Genomic DNA, 17,621 nt, shown 5'->3' with positions numbered 1-17,621 from the left:
GGAACCTCTGGACTAGATGATCATGATGGCCCTGGTCCCTTCTGACCTTAAAGTCTGTGAGTCTATATTGGGAATGACCTTCAGAATGGTAATTGTTGTCCATTTTTCATTTTGCCTGAATGTATGTAATAGGAGCTGTGAAATGATTAAAAGCAGGACCCAGCCTATTCCACAATTGTGACATTCAAACATTTTACTCCAGAATCTGAGATTTTTTTTTTTAATGTTTAACCCTTGTGGTTGCAGAAAAACTTGTGAATATGAACAGAGAGTAAACTGATGCAGTGTTTCCTGTTTGACTCTGCAGGGAGCTGGAACATCTCCCCGAGAAGTGTGACCTACCTCATTAATCTCAAAACAGGGCCCCTGTGGACTTCACAATTCTGCTGATGAATAACTTGATGTTTTTCCAAAATGCCATGGAATTCATCATGTTCCTGCTGGCAACCAACATTTTGTTTTATGTCTCCTTGCCCTGGTGGGACCTGTCTACAGATGCCTCTTCCTTTCCTAATAACAAGGTGTTAATTTGATTACAGTGCATGCTCCACTTGGGAGATGGGTTACTAAAGATGACTACTAGCTTCCCTCTTCTGGCACGTGTGGTGGGAAGTAGGTTCTAAGCTGGGTTGTTTGGATAACACTGCAAGAGCTGAGGCCCAGGGAATAGAAAAAGTCAGCCTGAAGAGCAAAGCGAAAAAAAATCCTTGAAAATAATAATTAACAAATGTTATGCCTGATTATTTTCAGCAATGAACCATAGTTCTGTGCAGTTGCATAGGGGAGAAGAGGATGAAGGTAATTATATGGCAATAGAATAAGTCAACTTTGCTACAGAATTTGGTCTATCTGTGCAACAGAGTACATGGAGCCTTGGAGGGTAGTAGGCATGAAGTCTCCTTCCCGTAAAACCAGAATATAAATTTGTTTATTAATTGCTTAAAATATCTCTTGTCCCAGGTCACCAGTTTTCCCATATTTTTAGTATGGACGTTGTAGTTCTGATGTTTTTGCAGCAATACACTCTAAAGAAACTGAAAAGTGCAATTTAGAACTGTATCATATCTTTGCCTAACAAGAGGCATGAGGGCATGGGAGAATCAGACAGATCTTCCAAAGATTTCCTTTTTGGTGGAATAAATAATTGGTTAAGTGCGTCCAAACTATCTTTTGTCTCCAAAAGCTACTGAAAAGTTTTCAAATAGAGGGTATAGGAAGTAGGGGAAATAAATACACTGTACTTACAAAACCACCTCGTGTAACATAAGGATATTAGGATGTGGATTCAGTCGCCTCAGTGCTTGTATTTCTCGCAGACTATTCACTTGCTCGATACTAATGTGTAATTTAAAAAAGAAGTGAGAGTGGAAAACTAGTTTACAAGTTAGGAATTAGATTGTGACTAAGTCCCCACACAAGGGAGCAAGAACCTCCCCTCCTCTTATGTCCCTATGCAAGCTACCCAAATCTGGGGTTCAGGAATGCAGAAGGAATTGGGGAGTTAATTGCCTGGGGCAAGGGGTGGGGTGGGAAATGGGTAATAACCTGGCTCCACTTCCCCTTCTTGCTGACCAGATTGGCTGACCCAGGAGAGGTGGGTAGTAATTTACTATTGGTGTAGACCAGAAGTAAATTACTACTCCGCAGCAGCAAGAAAGAAATCACAGAGGAATTGTGACTCAGAAGTGTGTCCAAGTCACAATAACTCCCACGGCTATTCCTGGGTTGGTGCAGCTTACAGCTAAAGACTATGCCTAAAGTCACAATCTAGCCCTGTGTAATCATTAGCGTTAAAACTCAATTTAAAATTAATAACCACCAGTGTGAAGAACTGAAACACACTATTTTACTAGCTACTTAAAACATAATATTTAATCATGTCACTCATGCCTAGTACTCAATTAACCATTAGAAGACCAAGCTACAGAAACCGTTGGGAGAGGAATTCATTTTAGGGGGCTTCAATGGCCTTGCATGGACACTAGATATAGCAAATCACTACAGGATAAGCTTTTCCTTTCACAAGCTGATCAAGAGTTAGCCAAATGCCAAAATCCTCATGTTTCAACATGAAAATAAGAAAATTATCCTGTAATAGCAAGTTCAATTTATATCACTATTATCTATAGCTATAAGTGAACACTCCAGTAAAAGTGTAACCTCTAGCCATTCGTAACTATGAGAGGGTCCAAGACCTCAGGGACACTTTAACGCATCATAGGGAAGATGTTCTCACAATCCCTCATAAATATGGGAATGCTGACCATCTAAGTGCAATGAGTTGAACACACTCAACATTTCTTAATCTTATAACTAGTATTTATTTTTGTTAATTTGGTCTCAACTCTAGAGAGTCTGTTTTCTTTTTTAATAAGAAAAGAGACAAAACTAAAACAGATCTCTGAAAACTAACATGATTGAGACTGGATATGTTTTTGGTCTCAATGCTTAATGTTAGCTTTTCTGAATGGTCCCAAATAAAATGTGGAATTAAATGTTCCTACTTCTAATTCAAAACATGACCATAGTAAATTGATTTACATAATGAGGGTTATTTTCAGAACCAAAGTAGTACAAATTTCATTTTTGTTTTTAATCAAATTTCAATATACATTAAAAAAGGAAAATATATACTCAAAAGATGCTACTTCTGATCCTTTTTATATAAGTAATAACATGAAATGTCCTATATTTTAAGATAAACATGCAGAATTTGTCAAAAGAGTGTAACTAGATCTGAACTGCACATATGAATTTCTCTGATAAAAATCGATTGCTGCAATCTGTTTCACAAAATCCACTGCCAGTTTCAACTATCTGTAAATAACAGTAATTTTACTTGGAGTACACTGTGCAAAACTTACTGACTCATCAATTACCATCTAATAAGATTTAATCTTGATAAACAAAAATAAACTGATCATAACTTCAGTGAGACATAATGGAAGCCTGGTTTGTGTTAACAACAACAAAAAACCCCAAAACTCAGCACCAGCAAATTGCCATCTTTCCCAAATAAACTTCAGATATAGAGCTAATTAAACAAATTCTCAGTTTTTAATATTTCTAAAACTGATTAGCCAAGAAATTTGTGTGAGTATTCTAAACATTCTGGACCAAATACTGGGGTTGTAACCAACCTTCAAGTATAGTAGAAAGTTTATATTCAGTGGCCTTGGCCGATTAATTTTTTTTTCCATTTAAAGGAAAAGGATGGATTTGTGTTGGTAAACTCACTCTTCCTTAATCTCTGCAATTCTGATTTACTTCATAATCTGTGTAGCAACCGAGCACTGAATCAAACCTGAAATTTTTCAAAGCAATAGACGCAATGTCAATTGTTATAAAGGAACTCCCACTGAAATCATTAGGAAATGAATGTGTCTAACTGAGAGCTGAACTTGGCCCCTTGCTAAAGTAGGGGTTGTGCACCTTGATTTGGATGAAAATGCTGTGTGTGGGTGTGCAGTGAATCCCATTTTGCCATTTTCCTAATAAGAACGAGCTCCCACTGTGACTTGTGTTGCCCAGTACTAGAGGACACAATCAAATGTGAATAAAGGCAAACACAAAATATAAAGAGGAACAAAATCTGTATAGGGAGAGAAAATAACTACTGTTACACGATCCACAATAAAATACATTTTAAAGTGAACCTGACAATGGATAACAAGGGTGTTCTTTACACCATCTTCTTCTACTAATTCATTTATGGCAGGAAGAAAAATGACACAAGCATGTTCAGACATATTCTACATTTCCTTTCTGGTAGGAATTCATTTACAAATGTAAAACTGAGACCAGAGTGGTGACAGGAACAAATAGTAGATAGGAATGAATAAAGACCCCCATCCTCCTCCCTCTCTAATCCTGGTCTCAATCCAGTTGACAAGCAGGTATAGAATTTGCTACAGTGAGTAACATCAATGGGTCTACTTAGTAGAAAGCACAATGCCAAATAATAATTTGCTATATGATCAGGCCCTCAGTTCCCCCTTTCTAATGTATGCCAACATATTTTTCAATACACATGAACAAGTATTCAGAATCCTCTATTCAGTCTTAAATTTATATTTATTTACCCAATAAATGTAAACAAATTTTTCAGAGTTTGGGCAATAATATGATCAACTATACCTACCTTTCAAAATGCTGTTTCATTTGTTTGCATGCATAGTAATTTCCATCCCTAAGACTCTGTGTCTTCAGAACATCAGAAAATGTTCCCTCGCCTATTTTACCAATCGGTTTATATTCTAAAAACAAAAATATTTAAATTTTAAAATTTAAAAGTAAGTTTTGTTGTAAACAGTAAATATTTTTATATTTATCCTTAGTTGATTTTCATTAAATTCTGTCTTTGCTGGGTGATTTTCAATATTACGCTTTTGGTTGTGGTTCACATGTCAATCATTTGGGAAAAAAATTAAATTGAATTAGAGCAAAATGGGTTTTATTGCCCCATCCTACTGATGCTCATATTACTGATTGTACAACACAATTCCAGAGCACAAACTATGACCTCCCTGCTCTGTAACACAATACCTCTGCACATACAAGAGGCCTTTTTTCTGTCATAGCTAGGGCACTACCAATTTCACAGCTGTGAAAAATGTGTCAAGTACTGCGAAATCAGCCCTCCTCCATGAAATCTGATCTCCCCTGCTGCTGGGAGCCCGAGGTTCCTAGCAGCTAGTCTGGCCATGCTGGGGAGGGACAGGACGGCCCTGCACGGCCGCCCTTGGTGAGGAGATCAGACCCACCTCCAGAGGCAGTGCAGAAATGAGGGTGGTATCATTATCCTGTCTCTGACCCAAACTATATTTCTCTTTCCTTAACTTACTCTACATGTACTTGATTGGTCCTGCTCCAGTAATACTGACTGTTCCATCAGCCAGTCTTCTTCATCCCCTCAAGTCCCCTCATTGCTTAGTGTCCCTCCAGATTCTGTCCTTGGTAATCTCATCTGCACCTATAGGTTCAATAACCATCTCCACCAGTGAGCTGAAGGTAAACCAATTCATGTCAGTTTCATGCTACTGTTACTGCTGGGGAAAGCTTATGAACAACAAAGGAAGCAGGCAGTGGAGTTACTCATGGAGAAGAATCCAAAAAGTAGAGACCAAGGGAGAGGTAAAGTAACAAAGACCTCTTTCCTCCCTCACACCCTCATGCATTACAGCAATCAAGGAGGCTATAGGAGACTTAGGGTACTGCAGCATTGCAGCTATGCTACAGCAACATTGTAGTATAGACACATGCGCAGCTAGAGCAACAGGGGTTTATCCATCACTAGAGTGAATTCACCCTCTTGAGAGGCGGTAGCTAGGTCAACAGAATTCTGCTGTCTACAGTGGTATCTATATGGCAGAGGTTCTTAAACTGGGGTCGTGACCTCCTGAGGGGTCACAAGGTTATTATGGGGGGGTCACAAGCTATTGCCCTCCACCCCCAAAACCCGCTTTGCCTCCAGCATCCATAATAGTGTTAAATATTTTTAAAGTGTTTTTAATATATAAGGGGGGGGTCACACTCCTAGGCTTGCTGTGTGAAAGGGGTCACCAGTACAAAAGTTTGAGAACCACTGCTTATTGGGACTTAGGTCAGCTTAACTACAGACAGGACTACACTTAAAATGCTGCAGTGATACGGTTGCAGCAGTGCATCTGCACCGCGATAGTGCTTAAGTGAAGATGCTACTATGCCGAAGGAAGAGCTTCTCCTGTCAGCATAGTTAATCCACCTCTGTGAGAGGTGGTAGCAGAAGCCCTCCTATCGACATAGTGCTGTCTACACTGGGAGTTAGGTTGAGATAATTGTGTTGCTCAGGGTGTGGAGTTTTCACACCCCTGAGTGATATAGTTAGGTCGACTTAAGTTTAGGTCTCGACCAGGCCATAGAGTAGTGGAGACATACCCCTTCTCCTTAAAGCATCCAGGAGTCTTTGCAGGGGCAGAAGTGACCGCAAGCTCTTTCTACTGTCCAGAAGCTGGATGGTGGATCTTCACATTTCAGATATGTACCAGCAACCCAGGTGTCATCTTCAGTTCTTCTTTTCTACTAGCCAACCTTCATATCCACTCTTCCAATGAATGCTGCTTCTCTTATTAATATCATTTAAAATCTGCCCTTTCCTCATTACCAAGGTTCTCTTTCACTTCTCATCTTTCTTACTGTGACCTTCCCCTTTACAACCTTTCCTCTTTTCCAGTCTAACACTGGCACTTTGGATAAAATCATCTCTCTCTCCTATCACTCTTATCATTTGCTCTTTAAGTTCCTTCTAAGACTCTCCTTTCTCTTCCCTCATGCTGCTCTTATGTTTGAAACACTACTTCTGTACACTAGATCCTCTTTAAAGCCCAGTTCTTCCAGAAATCTATTCTTCCTGTTCATCACCACCACATTCTGCTCCCTCTCTCTCTCTCCTGAACTGTTATCTTTTACTACTTTCTTGTTGGATTTAGATGGTAAGATCTTCAGTGCAAGGCACAGGCCTGTTTATAAAATGCCAAGTACACTTTCTAATGCTATGTATTAATATAAACAGTCCTTGCTCATGAAGTACTTTACAAGTCAGGAACAGAATCTCAAAAACCAATATAGGAGAGCACCAAAATCCATCACAAAGACACCGAATCAGGAATAATATGCTGAGGTGGCAGAATCCTCCTCAGAAGCCTGATTGCTAATATTTTATAACCCTTAAAAACCATTGATTTAGCACAGTGGTCCCCAACTTTTTTGTGGCTAGTAGCACATTCATGTTTTCAGAAGAGTGTGGCGAGCGCCAACCATTTTTCAAGGCTTATTTTGTATTTGTGCATTAAATAATACAAAAAACATCATATTTAATATTACATAATATATGAATCCAGAGAGAAGCCACGAGGACAGAGAATACTGGCGCCTGCAGCCCCCGGAGTACTCTGTCCCCAGCAGGCGCAGGGCCCTGGCTTCTCTCCCCTGCTGGGCACTAGGCGGGCTGCGCGCCTGCCGGGGCAGGGCCAGCTCTAGGTTTTTTGCTGCCCCAAGCAAAAAAAATTTTGGCTGCCCCCCACCCCAGTCCTGGGCTCTCCCCCACCCACCAGTGCCCTCCCCCACACGCACCCAAATGTACATGGAAGGCATAGGGACTAATCCTTAAACCTTGTACCCAGAAAGGGATGGAGATCTAGTAAAGAGGGTTCAGGCAGAGGAGTGGGTGTGGGAGTGCTTGGGGGCTCTACATTGGCAGAGAAGCAGGGTGTGATGTACTCGTGGAGGAGGGTGGAGGAGGAGAGGGGGTATCAGGAGGGTTGCAGGAGAAGAGGTGCAGGGGAAGGTGCGGGAGGAGAGGGCTGAGGGAGGGTACAAGGGGAGAGGTGCGGGTGAAGGGAGAGAACAAGGGGAAGGGGTTCGGCGAAGGAGCGATGGGGGGAAGTACAAGTGAAGAAGCTGTGAGCGGGATGGAGAGTGCAAGGGCTGAGAGGGGCAGGCGCTGACAGCTGCTTCCTCAGCCCCATGCAGCCCCTCCTCCCTCCCTGCATCCCGGGTCCCACTTCCCTCCCTCCCCGGCTCCTCACACACTCTGGGAGCCCCTCTGACCGCCGCAGCCCAGGCTTGGCTCCAGGGGACGATGCTCTGGCTCTCCAGCGGCAGGGCTCTGGCCAGGGCCGGCTCCCGGCTTTTTGCCGCCCCAAGCAGCCCCGGAGTTCTCTGTCCCTGGCAGGTGCGGGGCCGCGGCTTCTCTCCGGCTTAAGGCATGGCCCCGTGCCTGCCAGGGACCGAGAACACCGGCGCCCGCAGTCTGCAGCCCCGGAGAAGACAGAGAGAAGCCACAGCCCCACGCTTGCCAGGGACCATAAACACCGGCACTCGCAGCCTGCAGCCCTGGAGTTCTCTGTCCCCAGCAGGCATGGGGCCGTGGCTTCTCTCCCCTGCTGGGCACTAGGCGGGTGCACATAAAATGCCCCAGCGGGCACCATGGCACCCATGGGCACTGCGTAGGGGACCACTGACTTAAATATTCATTGGGGCAAGAGAAGTGAAACCTGAGTCTCCCACATCCCAGACGTGTGCCCTAACCCTGGGCTACAAAGTCATTCTCTCTCTCTTAGGCCCAGTGAATATTTAAGTAATTATACACAGTGGAACAGTTTCAATAAGAAAGAGAGAGAGCTCCAGCCCCGATTTAGACACCTAAATCCCTTTTAGGGACAGAGCTTATTCCAGATCCCTCTCCTCAGCATTTCCTACTGGCTAGTTTAAATGTCTCTCTGCTCAGAGTGTTGGCTTTTGTGGATTCCATTCTTAGGCACTTAACTCTCCCCATGCATTGTATAGAGAGTCTAGGAATCTAAACTAGGGCTGTGGATTGCACTGAATGGCAAGGTACCAAGAAAGTTAGGCACTGAGCATTGCAGCACCTAAATCCCTTTTACTCTAGTCCTAAACAATTTAAAAACACAAATCCCATTGACTTCAAACTGAAAGCCTTGATGGAGGAGAATATCCTGGTCAAAGCATTTCTTTACTTGTGGAAGTTCATAACGTTGGAAGGTGGTGTTGGTTGCCAACAATATGGCTATTTGGTTATCTGAGTTTACGGTGGTGTCAAAGGAATGATGTTAGAGGACGTAAACTTGACTTTTCGGTACAGATTAGCATTTTAAGTGTGAAACTTTCAGTAGGAAAAAATCTCTATAAAGCCTCAAATTCTACTAATAATTAGGAAACAAATATAAAACTTGGGGTATGGAACGGCTTCAATATGAGGAGAGATTAATAAGACTAGGATTTTTCAGCTTGGAAAAGAAACGGCTAAGGGGAGATATGATTGAGGTCTACAAAATCATGACTGGTGTAGAGAAAGTAGATAAGGAAGTGTTGTTTACTACTTCTCATAACACAAGAACTAAGGGTCACTAAATGAAATAAATAGGCATCAGGTTTAAAACAAATAAAAGGAAGTATTTATTCACACACCGCACAGTCAACCTGTGGAACTCCTTGCCAGAGAATGTTGTGAAGGCCAAGACCATAACAGGGTTAAAAAAAGAACTAGATAAATTCATGGAGGATAGGTCCATCAATGGCTATTAGCCAGGATGGGCAGGAATGGTGTCCCTAGCCTCTCTTTGCCAGAAACTGGGAATGAGCGAGAGGGGATGGATCACTTTGATGATTACCTGTTCTGTTCATTCTCTCTGGGGCACCTGGCCACTGTTGGTAGACAGGATACTGGGCTAGATGGACCTTTGGTCTGACCCAGTAGAGCCATTCTTATGTTCTTAAAACATCCACATTAGCAACTTAAGACTTTAAAATGGAAAGAAAGTAAAGAACTAGAAGTGTTTTATTTTTTTAAATGATTTTTTACTTCAATCTTTTATTTAAAAATTTAAATCAATTTTTTTATTTAAACATCATTTTTATCCACACTGGTGTATACAATATCTAGAACAGAAAGGACCTAATCCCCAATTAGGAATTGATTTCAGTAGCATCCATAACAAACAAGGCACTTTTTAGACATACAAGAAAGGATGTTCCTGTTTCAAGAAGTTCGCAGTTTCAGGATAGACTGAAAGGCAAACAGAAGTCAAGGAAGGAAAACAAAATGATTTTCTATACAGATCAACAAAATATGCTATAGGTAGCATAAGAGAAGTGGGTTTCTAAGAGTGAGAAAGTAGAAGTCTTGCAGAATCAGGGAGGTCTAACAATGCAGAGGTGGCCATATGAAAGACACAGAGATGACTGTTCAATATTGACAAATCTGCAGATGAGGGTGGGAAAACTGGTGGGGTAGAGATGCCATAAAGTTCAACAAGCGAGGATAAGTAGGGAGGAGCAGATTTAAATAGAGCCTTGAAGGGAGTGATCAACAGTTTAAACATAACTGTGGATGGAGAGCAAGTGTAGGAATTCAGAGAGGGTAGTAATGTGACCAAATTAACAGCAAGGAAGATTATTTTAGTAGCTGCAGTTTGAATTGGGAGATGATATAGGAGGATACTGCAGTAGTCAAGGTGGGATACAGTGAGGAACTAAACCAGAAATTTGGGTGTGGAGATGGAAAGAAAAGGATGGAGTATGGAGATGTTGAGAAGGAAGACACTGTAGGCCAAGAGAAAAGTATAAATTAAAAATTCATCCCATGTTCAGTGTAAGTAATAAAGAGAATGGTGGTAGTGCCAACAGTGATAAAAAAGGGGGAAGAGGAGGTTTGTGAGGAAAGTTTAAGAGTTTGTTTGGGGCCATGTTCAGTTTAAATGGATAAGATAACGTATCTCTCTGACATTTCCTCTGGGATATTAGATGGGATTGTTTAGAAAGAGACAGGTCAATGGTAGAGAGAAAGTTTTGAAAGTCATCAGCACCGAGTTGATATTTGAAACCATGTAAGGAGAAGATATTGTCCATGGACAGCCTGTAAAGTGAGACGATCAAAGGGCCAAGGGCAGAACCTGATGAAGGAATGACTGGACAGGTAGGAGGAAAACCAGAAGAGGACAGTATCTCAAAAGCCAATGAGAGCAAAAAGCCAAGGAAAAGATGATCAACAGCATCAGAACCAACCGAGAGGTTGAGGTGGGTCTTGTGGTGCTCCTTTACTAATATTAGCAATCAGAGGGCAGGTCCTTCCCCCAGCTACTTATCTCCCTCATATATCTTTGCATAGTAGGATCTGGTCCCCCTTCCACCAACCCATAGTCCAATATGCATATTCCATCCTCATCTCAATAGCAGGGCCATTGCATCTGATACTGGACCCTAGTCCTCCACATAGGGTGCCCCACTCACACATAACAGAAGTGGGGCAGAACCCCTCATGCATCCCCCCCATAGCAAGACTTAGACACCCCCTCACCTCCGTCGTCACACAGTATCTCCATTCTCCCTGCCCTAGGAGGGTCCGCTCTCCGCCACAAGCCCCACTGCCGACCTCCGGCGATCCCGCTCCCACTTACACATCCTGCCTGCTGCACCCCGGAAGCGCCTCTCTCTCCACAGAGAAACTGTCCCTCCCCACAGAAGCGCCCGCCCTGCCGGGACCCTCCCCACAGCGGGAGGCCCTCTCCAGCGCTCCCGCAGCCCACGGGGAGGCTCGCTCCCCTCACGCCGCCCCCGGGCCCCGTAACGCTCCGCCCTTACTGTTCATCCTGCGGCTCCTCAGCGGTGCGGGGACGGGGAGGGAAAGGCTGAGGCCTCCTCTGCAGCGCCCACCCCTCCCGGCAGAGCTGTCAGCGCGCCATGTTGTATTCCCGTCACCCTGGCAACCGCACAGGCTCGGGATTCCAGCCCAGAAGCACGGCCGAGACAGCCCCACCCGCCCACAAAGCCGCGCAAGCGCAATGCAGCTGCCTCCCCCCGGCACGCAAGCGCATTGCAGTCCCCTTCTTCTCCCGTGGCGCGAGATTACGGTCTCTCCTAGCTTTACCCAGTTTCACAGTCGCGCAGTAGTACAGCTTGGTTTTAAGCCGGGCCACTTAGGCCCCGTTTGCGCAGGCGTAGCAACCCGCTCGCTTTCTCTGTTCTCCCCACCCGTCCCTGACCGATGGTGCACAGTGGTAAACCAGAACCTTGTACCCCTCACGCTCCGCCTGCGCATGTGCAGTAGAGACTTCTTTTGCTCCTCAGTCCGTGACTGTCGGGAAAACGCAGTAGGGATTTGTGTTCCCAGGTCTCCAAGCTCTGAGGGCCGGGCAGGTGCCCTGCCCCGAGGAGGCTCCCTATGGGTGGGGGGCTGGGCCCGGGAGGAGGATTAGGTTAGGATGGCCCTACCTGGGCAGCCCCGCAGGGCTGGGGGGGGTCTTCTCAGGGCCAGTGCAAGGAAGTTTTGCTCCCTAGGCGAAACTTCCACCTTGTGCCCCCCCCCCAGTCCTGAGGCACCCCCCCCCCACGGAGCCATGCAGCACCTCGCCACCCCAGCTCACCTCTGCTCCGTGTCCTCCCCGAGCACACCACCCCCACTTTAATTCTCCTCCCCTCCCAGGCTTGCGGTGCCTGGGTGAGCGGGGGTGGGGAGTGGGGAGCCCTGTGGCAGCTCCTCCCGCCCTGCCCTGAGGCACCCCCGCGGCACCTCCCCACCCCCCGGCCCGGGTAGCCGTGCTGCACCTCCCCACCCCAGCTCACCTCTGCTCCGCATCCTCCCCAAGCATGCCGCCCCCACTCTAATTCTCCTCCCAGGCTTGCAGCGCCAAACAGCTGATTGGCGCTGCAAGCCTGGGAGGCGGGAGAAGTGGAGCAACGGCCACATGCTCGGGGAGGAACGGCTGTAAAAAAAAAAATTGGAGGCACCGCTTTTTGGCACCCCCAAATCTTGGTGCCCTATGCAACCGCCTAGTTTGCCTTAATGGTAGCACCGGCCCTGGGTCTTCTCAAGGCAGGGGAAGGTCACACTGCTCAGCGGTGTCTAGCGCAGGGGTAGTCAATTATTTTTTGTAAAGGTCTTGGTCAAGGAATAGTCAAGGTCTAGACTTCAGAGGAACATTTTTTTCACACCACAATAACAATAATGATGATAATCAGTAAATAAAAAGATTTCAGAGTCATTTCAAAAGTGTCTGGTGTTCCAGATTTGGCCCATGGTCCACCTATTGCCTACTCCTGGTCAAGTCCTTTGCTGAGGCAGACACGGTCTAGATGACCGTGCAGTAATACAGCCCAGGCCCTCATCACGGTCTGGCTTGCTGTACTCTTACACCAATGAAAACTGTCTTGAGTCACCTTTGTGGTGAACTGTATTCCTCCGTGCCCGCATTGTCTGTAGGCTGCACTGTTCGCCCGGGCCCCTGCATCCTCACAAATTCCTATGTCATCTTTGGAGTGACTGCTGCAAGAGCACTTGTCTCTCTCCCCACCAGAAGTTGGTCAAATAAAAGATATTACCTCACTCACCTTGTCTCTGTAACACTTAACATTTGTAATTGCCTGAGTAGTCCCATTACAGGAGCAGGACTGTAAATGCATCTTGTTATGCATTTCTGTAAAGCACCATGCTTGCCTGTGATAGTACAAATAAATATTTTTTTATTTTAAATAATCAAAGCTATAGAAACAAACTATTATAAAACACACACACACACACACACACACCAGTGTAACTGTAAAACAGTTTGTGAAAAATGGGGCTTACTGGGAGAATTCCATAGGAATTACATATATTCAAACTTGCAGACTTATTTGGCCCTTTCATACATTTTCTTGTAGAAAGTAGTGACTTAGGCTTGTATTTTTTTAACAGTACTAGTGTATCAGTATTGTGTTTTAAATTAAAAATGTAAAAGTCTAATACAAATTTGAAATATTAAGTTTTAATAGTAAGTTTTAAAAGTTTTAAGGTAACAAGTATTGTGGATGGTGGGGAGTGGTAGATGTGGTATATCGTGACTTTAGTAAGGTTTTGATACTGTCTCGCACGATCTTCTCATAAACAAACTAGGGAAATACAACCTAGATGGAGTTAATATAAGGTGAGTGCATAATTGGTTGGAAAACTGTTCCCAGAGAAAAGAACAGGAGTACTTGTGGCACCTTAGAGACTAAGGGTATGGCTACACTTGCAGCTGTACAGCGCTGCCGCGGGAGCGCTCCTGTGGCAGCGCTTTGAAGTGCGAGTGTGGTCGTGGCGCCAGCGCTGGGAGAGAGCTCTCCCAGCGCTGCAGGTACTCCACCTCCCCGTGGGGACTACCTTACAGCACTGGGAGCCGCGCTCCCAGCGCTGGGGCACTGTTTACACTAGCGCTGTAACTTGCTGCACTCAGAGGGGTGTTTTTTCACACCCCTGAGTGAGAAAGTTGCAGCACTGTAAAGCACCAGTGTAGCCAAGGCCTAACAAATTTATTTGAGCATAAGCTTTCGTGGGCTAGAGCCTACTTCATCAGATGCATGTTCCCAGAGAGTAGTTATCAGTGGTTCACAGTCAAGCTGGAAGGGTATATCAAGTCTTGCAGGGTCCTGCAGGGATCAGTTCTGAGTCAGTTCTGTCCAGTATCTTCATCAGTGATTTAGATAATGGCATAGAGAGTACACTTACAATTTTTAACGAGAAGTCCTTGTGGCACCTTAGAGACAAACAGATTTATTTGGGCATAAGCTTTCATGGGCTATAACCCACTTCATCAAATGCATGGAGTGAAAAATACAGTAGGCAGATATAAATATACAGCACATGAAAAGATGGGAGTTGCCTTACCAAGTGGGGGGTAGGTGCTAACGAGGCCAATTCAATCAGGGTAGATGTGGCCTATTCTCAACAGTTAACAAGAAGGTGTGAGTATCTGTGAGCCACATCCACCCTGATTGAATTGGCCTTATTAGCACTACAAAAAGTCATTTTCCCTCTGTTGATATTCCCAAATAAATCTGTTAGTCTCTAAAGTGCCACAAGGACTCCTCATTGTTCTTGCTGATACAGACTAACATGGCTACCCCTCTGAAACCTCTCACTTATAATTTTTGCAGAGAATACTGAGCTGAGAGCGCTTGCAAATATCTTGAAGGATAGGATTACGTTCAGAATGACCTGGACAAACTGGAGAAATGGTTTGAAGTTAATTAGGATGAAATTCAATAAGGACAAATGCAAAGTACTCCATTTAGGAAGGAACAATCAGTTGCACACATACAAAATGGGAAATGACTACATAAGAAGGAGTACTGCGTAAAGGGATCTGGGCATCATAGTGGATCACAAGCTCAATAGGAGTCAACAGCATAGGCGCCAACTTTCTCCGGCGCCGGTGGGTGCCTGTGCCTCCCCCACCCCTTTCCCCACCCGTGGCCCTGCTCTGACTCCACCCCATCCCCGCCCCCATTACAACCCTATACCCAAAGTCCCCGCCCTAACTCCGTCCCCTCCCTGCCCCTATTGGATCCCTTCCCCAAATCCCCTCCATGGCCCCGCCTCTTCCCCCAGTGCACCAAGTTCCCCCTCCTCCCCCCTCCACCCTTGCCCAGCGAATCAGCTGTTTCGCAGCGCAAGTGCTGGGAGGGAGGGGGGAGAAGCAGGACACGGGGGGGCACTTGCTGAGGAGGCGGAGGCAGAGGTGAGTTGGAGCAGAGGGGTGGGGCAGGGCCACAGGGAGCTGCTGGTGGGTGCTGAGCACCCACCAATTTTTTCCCGTGGGTGTTCCCTGGTCAACAGTGTAACACTGTTGCAAAAAAAGCAAATATATTCTGGCATGTATTAGCAAGAGTGTTGTAAGCAAGACATGAGAAATAATTCTTCCACTCTACTCCATGATGATACAGCCTCAACTGGAATATTGTGTCCAGTTCTGGGCACCACATTTCAGGAAAGATGTGGATAAATTGGAGAAAGTACAGAGAAGAGCAACAAAAATTATTAAAGGTCTAAAAAACATGACTTATGAGCAGGGCTGCCCGGGGGGGGGGCAAAGTGGGGCAATTTGCCCCAGACCCCGGGCCCCACAGGGGCTCCCACGAGAAAGTCGGAGGCTCCCTCCCGCCTCCGCCTTTGCCTTCACCCATCCTCCGGTGCCTCAGCGCGCCGCGTCCAGGAGCGGCCCTGGACAGTGCTGCAGTGGCGTGGCTTGAGCGGGACCTGAGGTCCTCCCGTTCGGAGTCACGTGGTAAGGGGGAAGGGCTGAGAGCTCCGGTGGGCCGAGCGGCAGGAGCTCCTGGACGTGGCTCGCTGAGGCTCTGGGAGAGGGAGGAGGTGGGGGTAAGCGTCAAGGTAAGCCCCTTTGAGCCTGGCACCCCGACCCCATCCCCCACAGTCCTAACCCTCAGCTCTGACCTCAGCCCCTCTGAGCCAGGCACCCCCCAAGCCCAGCCCCCCACAGCCCTGACCCCCAGCTCCGAGCCCAACCCCTCTGAGCCGGGCACCCCCCTGAGCCCATCCCCCCCACAGCCCTGACCCCCAGCTCTGAGCCCAGGCCCTCTGAGCCGGACACCCCCCTGAGCCCATCCCCCCCCACAGCCCTGACCCCCAGATCCGAGCCCAGCCCCTCTGAGCCGGGCACCCCCTGACCCAGAGCCCAGCTCCCCACCCAGCCCTGGGCAACAGTAGCGCCACCCCCAGGCAGCAACAGCCCATTTGCACCAACCATCACCATCACCCAGTGACAGCCCATTATGTAATTGCAAATGCATACATACCATTAAAGCATTTAATGTTTTAAAATCATATATTTCGTGTATTTTCAAATTATTAAAAATAATTTTTGAATGTATTTCACTGGTTATTTTTTACATTTCCAAATATGTGTTACTGTAGTATTGCAACTTTTTTTTATGTAAGGGGCCCCCAAAATTGCTTTGCCCCAGGTCCCCTGAATCCTCTGGGCAGCCCTGCTTATGAGAGAAGATCAAAAAAATTGGGTTTGTTTAGTCTGGAAAAGAGAAGACAGAGGGGTCATAACAGTTTTCAATGCATCCGACGAAGTGGGTATTCACCCACGAAAGCTCATGCTCCAATACGTCTGTTAGTCTATAAGATGCCACAGGACTCTTTGCTGCTTTTACAGATCCAGACTAACACGGCTACTCCTCTGATACTTAACAGTTTTCAAGTATATAAAAGGTTGTTACAAGGAGGAGGGAGAAAAACTGTTGTTCTTAACTTCTGTGGATAGGACAAGAAGCAACGGGCTTAAATTGCAGCAAGGGAGGTTTAGGTTGAACATTAGGAAAAACTTCCTAACTGTCAAGGTAGTTAAGTACTGGAATAAATTGCCTAGGGAGGTTGTGGAATCTCTGTCACTGGAGGTCTTTAAGAGAAGGTTAAACAAACACCTGTCAGGAATGGTCAAATACTTCATTCTGCCTTGAGCACAGGGGACTGTACTAGAAGACCTCTCCGGGTCCCTTCCAGTCCTGTGAATCTATGAATTGCTGCTACAGCCACACAACATTTCTGGTTAATGAACAATTTTAGAAGTATATTAAGTATATAATACTGTATAGATAGATGCATATTTATTCAATAAATTAAATATAGCAACAGTGATTAGATGTAAAGTGAGTACTACCTCCTCTTTTCAGAGTCATATTTAGGTAGGTATGTTAAGCCTACAGTTGATCCTTACCACCTGTCATTCACTGTGAACCAACTAGGGGTAAAACTGCTATGGCTACAATCCAGTTAGAAGTTCATCAGCTTTGCCAGAGAACCTATAGCATTAGACAGAAAAATAGTGGATTTGATGCATGTGCAGTAAACAGAATTACTGGTTTACTAACTTGCACTCCCCCTGTTGGTGGTTCTTTTTCTTGTTTGATGGCCTACGTAGCAATCTCAGCAGAAAACTGCAAGATTTGCTGCAGGACTGACCATCTATAAATAATACAAGTTTATTTTAACGTAAAATAAATATATAATTTACAATAAACCCAAAAGTTATAGAAAGAAAATAATACACGTGACTCATATTTTACCAATGCAATATTTGTTTAAAAAGCAGTATGTAAAATAAGTGGGAATTAAAAATAAATAATAAATGGCAAAATAAATATTTTGATTTAATGAAATAAAACTGGAGTCACTGTTAAAAAGCTATTCGTGGGGGTATAACTTACTAGTTATGAATCTAGCCTGAACGAATGAGACCTGGGGCTGTTTGTACTTTAGGATTGTTGCTCCCGCGTACTCCTGGTCCCCAGTCTGAACC

At 45.3% G+C, this 17,621-nt stretch overlaps 2 protein-coding genes across 16 annotated transcripts in view; one reads left to right on the top strand and one right to left on the bottom strand.

Moving 5' to 3' along the window:
- WDR20 (WD repeat domain 20) overlaps positions 1-1,258 on the top strand; it is an 82,935-nt gene extending 81,677 nt beyond the window's left edge. The window contains exon 4 of the mRNA XM_045016670.1: positions 308-1,258. Coding sequence (XP_044872605.1) covers positions 308-337 — 30 coding nt within the window. The 3' untranslated portion in view covers positions 338-1,258. The remainder of the gene's footprint in view (positions 1-307) is intronic.
- Positions 1-11,458, bottom strand: part of MOK (MOK protein kinase) — a 49,120-nt gene extending 37,662 nt beyond the window's left edge. For 5 of the 15 annotated variants that reach the window (XM_045016680.1, XM_045016674.1, XM_045016675.1 and 2 more), the window contains exons 1-4: positions 10,856-10,962; positions 4,142-4,256; positions 1,246-1,335; positions 343-510 (exon numbers count right to left, since the gene is read on the bottom strand). In XM_045016680.1, the coding sequence (XP_044872615.1) occupies positions 343-510; positions 1,246-1,335; positions 4,142-4,256; positions 10,856-10,880 (398 nt within the window). In that variant the 5' untranslated portion in view covers positions 10,881-10,962. Of the gene's footprint in view, positions 1-342; positions 511-1,245; positions 1,336-4,141; positions 4,257-5,916; positions 6,612-10,855; positions 10,963-11,139; positions 11,351-11,425 lie in introns of those variants that run through there. The other 10 variants (XM_045016679.1, XM_045016681.1, XM_045016683.1 and 7 more) reach the window with 8 other exon arrangements.
- Positions 11,459-17,621: the final 6,163 nt, after the last annotated feature.

The sequence above is a fragment of the Mauremys mutica genome, chromosome 4 (assembly GCF_020497125.1).
Source record: "Mauremys mutica isolate MM-2020 ecotype Southern chromosome 4, ASM2049712v1, whole genome shotgun sequence".
NCBI lineage: Eukaryota > Metazoa > Chordata > Testudines > Geoemydidae > Mauremys > Mauremys mutica.
This window is presented reverse-complemented; position numbering and strand designations above follow the sequence as displayed.